We start from the raw sequence: 13362 nt of genomic DNA, 5'->3' as shown, positions 1-13362 counted from the left end.
CCACCATTCTCAACATCCTCCCTGGTGACTTAAGAGAGTTTTCAAATAACCGTGCCATATAGACTGGGTGGCACGGTTATTTGAAAATAAACACACAAATGACATTTATCCTCCAGAATGGTAATCTCAACTCTTCTATCAATTTTCACGTGCACACTAGCCCCTCAAATACCAATTACGTGCACTTTGAGGACACTACTCATGACAGTCACTCAACACACCAGAGAAATACAACATGTTTTTGAAAGAGCCACACGTATGCTGCATAAGAAATAGCTTTTATAAAAACAGAGATCATCTACTCATTGTATACATTGCTCTCAAACACCATCCTAAAAACTACACCCCCCCCCCCAAAAGTGATAATCTATGTTAGAACATCATACCCAGCAGAAATTTTTCCTCAGAGCCATCCCTGCCAGTCTTTATGCTGTCTCCCAACGTTGCTAAGCTTATCATCAGAAGGAAGCTTTTTGTGTGGAAAAAGAGAAAAGAACAAGTACAACTTGTCAAAACCTTCCTTTCCACCTTCCCATAAGGACCTTCTATCCCAGACACCAGCACTCCCAGGTCTCATACATGGGCTTAGCTGGGAAGCAGCACAGAAGCCACCCTCACACCCCATAGCTGAGATCAAATAGCTACTACTAAGACCAGACTGAATTCGCACAGACCACTGAAAAAGCACAAACACAGCTAACTGCTGTGAAAGCAGCTCTCACTCAAGGTAATCACTCAGTCTCTGATTGTCAATCCTGATCCTCAAGGGAAACCTATAAACTGCCCTCCAGCCACAAACCTAGGAATAAAAATTCCTAACATTTCAAGATAGCAAGACTGTGCTTCTCTGCCACACCATAACCTCCCATACTCTCCACCCTCCACGTCCCACAGGCTATAACCTCTTTCTTTCTCTGCCTACATCTAATCTAGTCATTTAAACATGCCAGGAAACATTACTCCTCTTTCCCTGAGAAGACAGGTATATCATTTCTGCTTTCCTACAAATTAGCATTCCCACATTGCACTTGCCAGCTCCATTTCCTTTCAAAGATGTTCCAAGAGATACAGACTCAAAACTCTGAGGATTTTCTCAATTTGCATTCCATTCTGAAAGGAAGCTGTCACTTTTAGGTCAGGCCTGAAGGTGGCTTGCATGCCTGAAAGCTTTTCTCCTTTTCAAACTATACTGTTTGGTCTAATGAAAGACATCACCTCTGCATATGTCCCTGGTCATGGCCACAACAATGCCACTATGTTTTTTATACAGTTTAAAAATCTAGTTACATTTACATTCCAAGTAAACTTCTAATCCTTCTAAAATGTTTCAAAACATGATTTTGAATACCTAAAGGTTTAGACACACTGTCCTTCCCAAATCACTAAGACTGTGGAAATTGGAGAGATATTTTATGAGGCCGCTATAAAATTCTGGTTTTCCAACTTAAACTTTTTACAAGTCATCACTATATCCTCAATCAAAGGTTTGAAAATAGATCAGAAAGTGCTCATTGCCATTAGAGAGTAAGATAAAGCTAGAAAGATGCAAAAATTCTTTATTGCTTAATACCACAAAAACAGTTGTCCTAATCATCAGCCTTCCTTAACAAATCAGCCAGTCCCAACCTCTGATGGGAAGAATTATGACCATACTCAGACTGTGGGAAAACACATATGGATCAAAACAGCTTGACATTCAAATGTCTTCGCACTCTTAACTTTCTATTATCATTACACCTAACTATAATTGCCCTTGTTAAGTATTCCATGAGATACAGAGTTTACATTTCAACACACTCTTGCTCACCTTTTCCCTTCCAAACCCATGGTTTCTGTAGCAACAATGATCCAAATCTTGAGAGACGTAAAAAGCCAGCAGACACACACTTCTGTTCACTCCTCAACATTCACACATGCGCACAGAGGCATGCAGAGTCACAAACTTACTAATAAAATTATTTACCCATTTAAGATACATGCTTTAGAAAACATTTGAACTATTGTACAGGAGGTAAAAGCTCCACTAACCAAATACTTTCTAGTTGAAAGCCTGTCAATGTGTCTACATTCAACTTATCCTTGTTTTGAAAAACGACCTATGCTCTTACCATCATGATTAGAATTTCCCAGGGTCCATGGCTCATCTGAATCGAAGTGAGTATCGCCTCCTATTCCTGGTCCAGGAAAGTAAGCGTGAGCTAGGAATCCACCTTCTCCATCAAATGGAGAACTGTCTCCATGGAAACCAGAAGCAAAAAATATCATAATATCTGCCTCCTTTCTGTCATTTTTAATTTCATGATAAGGGACCTCTTCAAAGGTAAGTGGTGTCACTCTCTGCCAAACATCAAATGCCTGACGAATGGCTCTCCTTGTATCAATCTCTCCAACCTTGGGGGTATAGTTGTGTACACTGTGTGAATGAGAAAGAAGCGTTGTTTAAATTTGCAGAATACACTTGAGACTTCTTATTATAATTCCAATACATAGCCAGATCTACACAGTTTCCATTTCCAAAAGGTCTTTATTTTTTGCAGACACTACCTTGTGCACGCAAAGTTTTGCTGTTACAAATAAACTTACCAACAAAACCACTGCCCCGATCTGAAGTCTACATTTATTAATAAGAATATTCCCAATACTTTGGTTGACCTTGCATTGCTTCTTAAAAACCTGACAACTTTTCAAATCCTGGGGTAGGCAGCTAAGTAACTTAGTTTAAAAATGCAAATCACTTCAGATTTTGTCTGAAATTATCATACTAAAATGGAATCCAGTGTACAAAAAAACTCGACTACTAAAATTCTTTTTGACAAACAAACCTTTCAGTAAACTGTACAACCTCACTTATATGAGCAGCTTCATTCTCAGGACTACTCAAAGTACTTCAGAGCTCAAAGGAGTGATAGACCTGCCAGTTTTGTACAACCCAGTCCATGACAGCTGATGATACAGAGTTTATGGTGGAGGGGGAGTTTAACTGCACATAAATTTCCCATAATTGCAAACTTAAGCTTAGTGCTGTTCATGGTGTGGTTTTTGTGTGTGCATATAATAGACTCAAGACCTATTAAACTTGGCTTGGGGAGTATGAAATATCTATGTCATGGAAAAAACTTTCACTCTTTAATGAAACTGGCTCAATTTAATACAATGATTGACAGATGAAAGGCACTGTAATACCTTTAGTGGTAAAACAAGATATCTATCACTTGAATGGTACACTACAAATACTGAAATTGGAAAGTTAAACAAATACTAGCTTGACAGTGGCAGAAGTGAAGCCATCTGTCAACCTGCTTCCTGTGGTTATGCATACGCTTAATAAGTTTTATTTATATGATTATATACCAGTTTTCCCTAAGGTCTAGAAAAGGTTAAAAGCAGGATCTGACTCCCAGATCTTCACATACAGAAGGTGTCCCTTTACAATTTCAGTTAAAGGAATCATTATTGGTGGAAGCTTTGAACTAGTCCCTCTTCCCAGTCTCTGCAGTCCCTCACTATTTCTTGAAGAATCCTCCTCCTCCTTTCTCAGAGCTCTTGGCAGAAGCAACAGAGTGCTCCAGCCCCTGATTCTCTTTCCCTTCACACTATCCTATCTCTTCCTACACATTCTGGCACCTTCCCCATGCTGGTCACTCATATTTCTACCTCTTCTCCACAGACTTTCTTTCTGTCTTAGCCTTGCTCACTCCTCCATGTCTACGTTCCTAATTTTTACTCCTCTGCAACCTCCTTTCCCCCTCCAAAAAAATGAAAAAGCTAAACTTTCAACTAGAGAGGGGTTTAATTTTATTTTGAAGTGACATTCTTATTGCCAGAAACTTCCATTGGCATCATTTGGCAATTGCCTTTCAAAAGCTAAGGGCCTGAATGACTCAAACAAAACATCTCTGGGAAACAATGGTCACTACATAACACTCATTTGACACCTGTAGCCCACTTCAGCATATTGGCTCAGCAGGCCTAAGTCTGGACAAAAGCAAGAGTTCTACTACATAAGCAAAAGTAAAACCTCTGCAAAAATAAATATTCACTAAAATGTTGCAAATCAGTAGAGGGAGAAAGCATCACACATTTAGACAATGATGTTCCTTCTGCTTTAATGGTTTGTTAAAGACAACACATGATCTAAGGGCTAGAGCCTTAGATTTCTATGGGAACAGAAAAGGGCTTACTAGGATTTTCCTGCCAAAATTACACAACTGATGGCTGGGATTTAGGTGTCTTTACCGATCAGTTATTTTCTAATTGAGAATAGACTCTTCAGTTACTCCAGTGCTCTGAAAGTATTCCCCTCCACCATGTTCTGAGAATGAAAGCCTCAACTAGGCATTACAGGGAAAATCCAGTTTTTAAAAGTAGTTACAAAATTTGCATACCAAACAAGCACAGAACATTTTTTTTTCCCCAAACAAAAAGGGGCAGGGAGGGGGCTATACCTGTAGGTTATATGCTTCTGCCTCCACTTCTGTCCAGTTAGAGCATACCGCTTTTTCCTCCGGCTATGGCGTAGGTGGGGATGATCTGGAACTCCACATCGAGGCTTCTTCATCCACCTGGAACAGAAGGAAAGGAAAAGCAAGCTAACAGACTTTGGAAAAGAGATTCAAAAGAACTCAGGGGGTGACTGGAAGACCTCTGAGGGATGGCCAATGCAGACACCAAGAAGGGCTCAGTCTTCCCTCTCTCGGGTTTACCCTCTTTGCACAGAGCTGTACACCCCACTTCTGCTGACAAGCCACACATCTCAGCACACCAAAAAGATTTTATCTTTCCTTTTAGAAACACAGATATCAGATCAGGTAGCCTTCCGGTTGACAAGAGCTTAATGACAATAATGCCACAAAAAAGACCCAGATCAAAATTGCATGTTCGTGTGTACTGGGATCAAACTCTCCTATCACCTACTCTATCCACTCTCCATTTGTTAAAGTGTTCCTGTGCCAGTAAAAAACCCTCCAATTCATAACTCACTAGATAAGACTGAACAAGTGCAAACACGACCCTCTCAGATAACAACTAAGGCTTTCACCTGTAAGAACCAGTAGAGATCACTCCAATCTCTGGGTCACAGTCACAAAATTCTGTTAAGTCCTCCCCATAACCCTTGACTCTTTTGATGTCACTCATGACGTAGGAAACGCTTGCCTCTATGGCCAGGTGAACTGGAAGAGCAAAGGATGCTGTTTCTTGCATGGGCATCCATGCATCAGAGAAGTCAGTTCTCCTCCCCTACCTCCTTTACCTCCAGCCTTAACAGACCTTTTGCTTATTTCTTGCACCAGCTTGAGGGTGGTCAAACACTGGCACAGGTTGCCCAGAGAAGTGGTAGAGTCTCCATCCTTGGAGGTATTCAAAACCTAACTGGACATGGTCCTGAGCAACCTGCTCTAGCTGTCCCTGTTTGAGCAGGGGGTTGGAGTAGATGATCTCAAGAGGTCCCTTCCAACCTAAATGATTCTATGACAAGGAGAAATAGACTGTACCCCAGAATTCTATCCTGCTTGCTGGTGTGGACACACTCCAGAGAAATCAGAAGTGGCTTTTGGAGGAACAAATCTGCCCATCACTGTAAAAACTATGGGTGCTTACAAATTCCAGTGCAGTCATCTGTCATCTTCTCCCCACCAAGAACAGAGCAAATGCGAGTTGTTATACATATTGTACTGTACCAAGAAGAACCCCAGCTGTGTATAGAAAGCTAGCACAGATCTTCCCCACTTACATTACCTTACATTTATCAGTACGGTATGTCTTTCAGAAATCTAAGCAACCTGTGGAAATCAGATCTGTCTTGCCCACACAACTGCTGCCACCTTCAAAGAAAAGCGGTACATCTAAGGTTTGCTTTTAGAAATGTCATTTTAATTCAACCTCAATACACTGTGTTTTTCCAAGTGTCCTTTATTTGTGCTCTTTTGCATTGCTTCTACCACTTTGCTAGAGATGTTAGGCTTACTGTAGCTTGTATTGTCCTAGGTATTTCCTGAGTATTTTTTTTTTAAATTCCAGTCATATGATATGGTACAGAGTTTTTAGCATAACCTTACACAAACCGTAGTGTGAATTAGGTTTTCATCTCTTGAACTTCATAAGAACTCCAGTACTCTGAACATCGCCATCACCAGGCCCTGATTACAGTCAGAAAATGACCTTCTGTTTTATCTTTACTAGTATCATCTAGAAGACAAAAAGGTAACAGGGGAGTGCTATCAAACCAACATGGATGTGTAGGACAAGTCACCAGGACCTTCCAGTACAGTGCTAGCTATGCTGACACACTAGCAATACATCGCCATGTCCCTCACACCTCAACATCTGTTTCATGTATGAACACTGGCTGCCCCTTCCCAACACCTGCCCTGTGCCGAGCAGGCTGCAGGAAATCAGCCCCCATAGGGATTAGTCCTATGCTATCAAAGCCAATCAGAACTGTGCAGAGACCCAACCAAAAGCTAATTCCCTCAAAGATAGTCAAATTCCCTGCTCCTGTGCCAGCTCTATTACAACACATGGACACAGGGCAGGACACAGTGCTGTTCCAGAGGCAAGCTGCAATACCGGTACCCTGGGCTTTAAGGGCTCCTTGAGCCAAAGCTCCCAAGGTATCAGCATTTGCAGAGCTGCCAATACACTTCAGCTACGCATGACTGCCCAACTCCTCTTTCAACCCCATTACACTCAGGCCCGTCTGAACCCCCATATTCTACCACAGTTTGTTCCAGAGCTCAGCTACACGCTTTCTGAAACAGACCTAGTAAAAAAGTCCAACTACCAGGTTAGAGCTAGGCAGTACGCAAGTTGTCAACAGCCTGTGCTAATGTCAAGCTGAGAATGTTTATCTGGATCAGTTCCCTGATTCAACTTACTTCCTAGACATATGGGCCCTAGTCTAATCACATGGGCCAGGGTACAAGTCCAGCCATTTTTTCTCAGCAGGGCAGATCTATGGCAAAATAATCACTAAGCTGTAGCTTGCTGCCATTGATCTTCTTTAGCTGAGCTTTTTGACAGCCATTCTCTACTGAGCAGTTTGGATAACCCTTTCTGCCTTCCAGGGGATTCATAAAAACACATCACATCAGAAACCATAACAAAAGACGATTACTTGAAGCAGGATTCAGATACTTATGGTTGCTTCCCCCCCTCTCCCTCCCCCACTTTTTTTTTTACATAGGGGCACCAATAACACTGCATCATCAAAATTTTTACTTGGCACTGTTTGTGCATAGACTATTGCATTCCTCCAGCTGCTTGGCATGCAGAAAACAGGTAATTTCCAAAAGCAGTGACATCCTGCTTTTGTCCAGATATGGCTGCTTTCCCCAGTGCAGGCTCTAAGCCCTCCACAGGGCTCTCTTAAGTAGAGGAAGCTGTCACTCTCAATCACCTATTGAGACTGGTGGAAGTGGTATCTTTAAACAGCTGTGTCATGCATCCCAAGGTGAGAGACCTACACAACAGGCTCAAGACAAAGCACAAGACACACAAGACACTTCCAACACAAGTAAGACTATTTCTTGGCTCCCTCCAGGGCCATGCGATTGATTACAACAAACACAACAGTCACCACTTTTGTTAGGCGCTAGCGTGCCTCCTATCCTGGCATGCTCCCAAGTCGATATCCTTGCCTAGTGGCTGAGCAAAATTACAATCCAACCCACTAGCTGCAGACACAAAGTTTGCTGAGGTACTGTCAATTGCAGGGTACAAGAAGGCCGTTTTATGTATTCTCCCCTACAACCCTTATAGGAAACTACATATCCTCGACCTGCTACCTCAAGACAGCCCCTCTGCTGAACGGACTCCCACCCCGCCTTCCTTTTGGGTACCAGTAAGCAACACCAATGGTGGTGGTCCTTCCCATTTCACACTCCCATTGGCAGTGCCTGCATGGTAGCTTTCACACACTTGGGTGCCACTCTTGGAGGAAAGAACAAGCTCAGGATTTGGGGGCCTGTGGGGAAGGAGATGAAAAACTTTACGCTTCCATAATAAGTGTAAACAGAATATGCAGAATTTGTTGCCTAACAAAGAAACCATAGAAAATAATAACTTCACACTCTGACTGATTCTAAAGTCACTTTAAAGGGACAGAGCTTATGACACTGACAGAAATGACAGAAAAATTCATAACTGCAATCTCAAAATTCATAACACAGACTGAAATAATAGCTTAGCAAACACCTGAGAAATTCAGAGCTCTCAGAGCCAGCCTGCCTTGCCGGCTCTTCTCCTTTTGCTCAGCTTCCACAACCAGGTCTGAGGAAGTGACAGCCCAACAAGGTCCAGCCAGACATGCCCCTCCACCTCAAAACACAGGCTCACTGCTAACAGCAATTAGGACCTCCTTTTCCTTTCATGTAATTTCTAGGTGGGTGCTCCTACTCCACCCTGCCATACAACATATGGAGATACTGATTCAGGACAGATGGAGGTAGAGCAACCAAACATGCCTGCAAAGCACACCCGTGTTTGGTTGCAGCTGAGGTTTCAAGCCTTTGGAGACTCAAGTTTCAGAAGAGGGAACCATCTAGGTATTTCACCCATCGGGCTTGGGGTGTTCATGCACCAATCAACCCCTGCCCATACATAAACTCAGTAAAACATGGGCAACACCTTCCTTTTCTCCAGAAAAATACTTTTACTTACTAAAGCAGGGACTCCCACATGCAGTTTGCTCCCTTCCCCTGCCACCCACAGGGCAGCAAAGCAGCTCCCTAACTTTCCAAACTAGCACCCCAATGTCATAGCCCCTTCTTTCCCCACTCCCTTCCAACTCATAAGCATACCAGCTGCAAGCTTCTACACACCAACTGGACATACACAACTTTGCTCTCTGGCTCTTCTTCAGCATTCACTTACAAACTGTGTTATTAATGGCAAAGAAATCTTGGATGGAAAATTTCCACCTTTAAAAAGCATTTAATTTTCAACTCATTTGAAAAACAAACAAACAGGATTTTCCATCCCCCAATGGTGAACAAGAGGCTTTTCCTGTGAGCTAAAGGGGAGAGTGTTACATTCACTGGAGAGGCACCCCCAGTCCAGGATGATCCCCTCCTGCCTAATTCACTAATTTTTTCTGTTTCTGCCTCTTCTTGTAGTCTGGTCTGTTTCTCCCTCTTCTTGTAATCTGGAAGGCATACAACCAAACCCCTTTCTTCTTCACACTATTTGGTTACTTTGTGCCCCCTTCTTTTGTGCTGCTGTGTCCCTTTTGCCAGCAGAGTGCCACAACAGGAGAGATGAAGAACTAAGCAGAGCACACTCTAAAAGGGTCTGCTAATGCAATAAGGAAAGGTCAAGGGAAAACTCTCAGGCAGGGCCTAAGCAAGTTCTATTATTTGTGCTTTCTTTTTTTGCTCACCATAAGATGCTTCTTTCCCCTAGAAAGCATTAGTAAGACCTTATCAGCATTCTGCTTTAGTCAACAGATGCTCCCCTAGTCCAGACCAACAGCAGACAGATTCAGCTAATACACATCATCCAGGCAATCAGACAACAGGAAGCCAGTATGGTAGCAGCAACAAACACCACTTCCACACCACACTTCGCAGTACACACTGAAGAGCAGACTAAAGGCAACAGCCTTCAAAGAACGAAGTCCCTTCAGCCTAGGTTATTTAGACCAATGCTTCTGTGCTATCAAGACACTGATCACAAACAACAAATAACACATGGTCAACATACAGCAGAGAACATCTAACATCCAACAAATGGCAACTATCAACAGCTAAGTAGTCTTGACTATCATCAGACTACAACAACTCACTTCAACTTGGAACTATAGAGCTTCACAAATAGCATCTATGGAGATCCACAACTCCAATTAATTGAAGAAATACATTAGAAGCCATTTCTGGAGCCAGATTTTCACCTAAATCCAAACAGAGATGGAAACAAATTAAACCCTTGATGTTCCCCATTTTCAGAAGCTCATGGGATTCACACTTTGCCTGCACACCAGCAATGGGGATCTATATACAAAGAATGACAAGAGCTTCTCCTCACACTCACAAACAGTACTGTTGGAAAAAAGAAAAGGTGGAGTTGTCTACATTTTTTCATTAGGGACACCTTTTCATAAATCAAGACTTCTCTGGCTGAGTCAGTCAAATCTATCCCTTTTGAGGACTTCTTGTAGCTGGAATAATTACCCAGGTAATATGACAATGCATTAAGAAAGGGAGAGACAAAATTAGCCTACGTTAATCTTACTCAATAGTTGTCTGGTCCAAAACTCCTGTTACTGGGATCCCATAAAACTGCTGCATAGTGGCAACTGCGGACTGCACAGCTTTTCCCGACTGCAAGGCAGACATTTGGCTGTCAGATGGAAGTAAGTAGCCGTAAGTTTTTAACCAATCCTGAAAAAGAAAGAAACAGATGGTAAGATGCCACAGTAAGTTTTCAACTTAACAGATCAGAACATTTCCTCAAAAGAAAAAGTGACAAACTACCCCCAAAAAATTCAACCACCTCTCTTTTTTTGGTTAGGTTTGGCAATACCATCTGATCCCTGTGAAGGGCTGAAGACCCAGCTTAATATCACCTGTCCTGACAGGACAATGCAGACCTGCCAATCAAAAATGGCCATCATCCCTACGGATTAATTGGGGCAGACTTAAGTCTCTGGAGCACCAGAAATTCCCAAGAAGCTCTGTCCTTGTTCCAGAGACCTCCTATGCACCCTGTCACCTTGCCATCACGAGATTTCTCAGTCCCCACAACAACATGCTCCCAATAACATGCTGCCCACCACCTACTGCTGCCTCTGGACCATCACTCCAAGCAAACAGCGTAACATGCCTGGGCAGTCCCCCCAAACACAGATTCAGCTTTACGCTTGCACTGAGCACAAGAGTATTTCTTTCAAAAAAAAACCCCAAAACCAAAACACACCACTCCCCCAAAAAACACACTCAGAAAGTTTGCAGGGACTCTGGTTAGATGGACTCTTCCTCTACTAATAGCAGATATCTAGCAAATTGTCAGAACAGGAAAATAGCCAACTCTCCTCAAGCAGCTTTGTTCCTTTTCCCCACCTCCACCCCAAGATGCAGCCTTAGATAAAACCACACGTCAAACTTGTCAAATGCTAAAGACAACATTTTCAAAACCACCCATTAATTCAGGATTTTTTTTTCCTCCCCTCTCTTCCCTCCCTCACTTTGATACCACAAGAAAAAGGAATATTAATTCACCACTAAGTGCAAATGCCAATAGAACCTGAATGAAGGCTGGCTTTCATAAACTCTTCACCGTAACTTTTCCTGCACACACCCCAGTGCTTCCCTCTTCTGGCCAATACCCCAGCCCTCTGATTCAATACTTAGACCAGGATTACTATGAGATCAACATATATCCCGTAAGCTTCTTCCAGCCACGAGGACAATCCATCTGACTCAGAGGACACAGTCCTCAACATACAAGCGCTGATTATCTGCATGTGCTGCTCTCACATTGGCAGCCTGATCACTCAGAGCAGAAGGAAGAGGAGAGGCACGTCTTCGCTTAGCATAACACAACAGTGGGAAAGGGGGCTCAAGTCAGGAGGAGCACAAGAGGGAGAACAATCCCCATTTCTTTGTGGCAACAAGAAGATACCAGAATCCATTGGGATGACAGAAAGGCCTTGCTTCCAAAGCAGGAGAAAGAAGGTGTAAGACAGCATCTGGGCCAGGCATGTTAAAGTTCACCAAGTAACTGGGCATACAGTGCTATTCAACACGGACATCACCAATGGCTCAAGGCAAAGCCAAGATGCAAAAGTGCTTGGAGACTTGACATTTGCTACCACTGCCTTGGCATCTAGCGTTGACCTCCAACAACTGCTGGAACATGCAGACCTTCAGTCTGACCAAAATCAGGTGTCCTTGAGCAGCAAGGGCAGAGCACACTAACCAAAGCAGCTCTGAGTGGGGCTACCCTCACGTATCCCCTTTCCCTCCCGGCCAGACTCGGACGCGGCAGTGGACGAGGGAAAGGGAAAGGGACACCACACGATGCCCGCACAGGCACTAAGGGAAGCTCCTCCCGGGAGGCTGATGCTCCAGCGCACACAGGAGGGACACGGCTGCCTTCGCCTGCCGGTTCCTGACCTGCCCAGGCACAGGCAGAGGAGCTGCCAGCGACTGTGGCCGCACACCTGAGCCCAGCCCAGCAGCTCCGAGACCGGCCGCTTCGGAGAGGGGACAGGACGAGGGCCTACAGGAGAGGCGGGAAGGCTTCTGGCGGGCAGCAGCGCCCAGGCGCGGCGACGGGGCTGGAGCCGGGCGCGGAGGAGCCGGGCAGCCGCTGCCCGCCCAGCCTTCCAGCCCGCCCCCGGGCCAACACAGCGCACAACCCGGCCCCGGGCTTCCCCGGTCCCCGGCACCCCGGTCCCGGCTGCGGCACCGCCGGCCTCGCCGACCCAGAGCCGCCCGGCCCCGCTCCCCTCAGCGGCCCCCCCCGCCCGCTCCCGCTGCCAGACCTACCCGGCCGGTGCTGGTGTCGGCGGCGGCGCGGAGCAGGGCGCAGAGCAGCGGCAGCAGGGAGCCCGCCGCGGCCAGGCCCCGGCGCCGCCTCGGCGCCATGGCAGCGCGGCGGGGCTCCGGCCCAGCGCTCCGGCCTAGCGCCGCGGGCTGCGGCTGCGCGGGGAAGCCGGAAGTGGAAGGCGGCCGCCGCCGCGCCGCCTCTTCCTCCGGCGGGCCGGGCTGGGGCTGCCCGTAGCTGCCCTGCGGAGGACGGCGGCGCAGCCTTGGGGAGGTGCGCCCGTCCGGCGGGAGGGCCCTGGCCGCGCATCCTCCGCGGGAAGGGCTCAGAGCCGGGCACCGGCAGCCGCGGGTCGCCGTCCCTCAGGGCTTTTTTCCACGCACCCGCCTCTGGCTGCAGGCGGAGGGGCTCGCAGCGGCCCCCGGCCCCGCCGCAGCAGCAGAGTAGATGCGGGAGGGCCGAGGGCTTTCTCTGCGGGCCTCTTCTCTCACGACAGGATTGTTGCCTGTTCTCAAGGGTGCCACTCCCTGCCCAGGCTGTCTCGCGTTGCCTTTGGCTGCAGCCTGAAGATCGTCAGCAGACGCGTGTGGAGAAGCCCCAGGTGCAGGCAAGCTGTATGCACCTCATAACGAGCCCGAGGAGAAGTGGGGCTAGCAGGTTGTTGGCCAGTGGTCCTGTCCTGAAGCCGTCCCGGTCTGAAAGGAGGTGATGCACTTCTGAGATGTGCACCCAGGTGGAGACATGACTTTCTGTGCTACCTCAGAGAGACCCGAGGGCTTTGTCACACTCCGTTTCTCTCCGTTTCCCTCCAGAAATGATGCCTCGTAGTGACAGGTCGAAGGAGGAGGAGGTTGTGGATGGCAGCCCCCCTGGCCCAGC

The 13362-nt window shown here is 46.0% G+C and overlaps 1 protein-coding gene across 4 annotated transcripts in view; it reads right to left on the bottom strand.

The window, feature by feature from the left end:
- MMP24 (matrix metallopeptidase 24) overlaps positions 1-12633 on the bottom strand; it is a 47319-nt gene extending 34686 nt beyond the window's left edge. Inside the window, exons 1-4 of one of the 4 annotated variants that reach the window (XM_052790320.1) lie at positions 12486-12633; positions 10228-10376; positions 4446-4562; positions 2109-2413 (exon numbers count right to left, since the gene is read on the bottom strand). In XM_052790320.1, the coding sequence (XP_052646280.1) occupies positions 2109-2413; positions 4446-4562; positions 10228-10376; positions 12486-12584 (670 nt within the window). In that variant the 5' untranslated portion in view covers positions 12585-12633. Of the gene's footprint in view, positions 1-2108; positions 2414-4445; positions 4563-9781; positions 9887-10216; positions 10377-12485 lie in introns of those variants that run through there. The other 3 variants (XM_052790329.1, XM_052790347.1, XM_052790337.1) reach the window with 3 other exon arrangements.
- Positions 12634-13362: the final 729 nt, after the last annotated feature.

The sequence above is a fragment of the Harpia harpyja genome, chromosome 1 (assembly GCF_026419915.1).
Source record: "Harpia harpyja isolate bHarHar1 chromosome 1, bHarHar1 primary haplotype, whole genome shotgun sequence".
NCBI classification, from domain to species: Eukaryota; Metazoa; Chordata; class Aves; order Accipitriformes; family Accipitridae; genus Harpia; species Harpia harpyja.
Note: the sequence above shows the minus strand (reverse complement) of the source record. Positions and strands in the feature narration are given on the sequence as shown.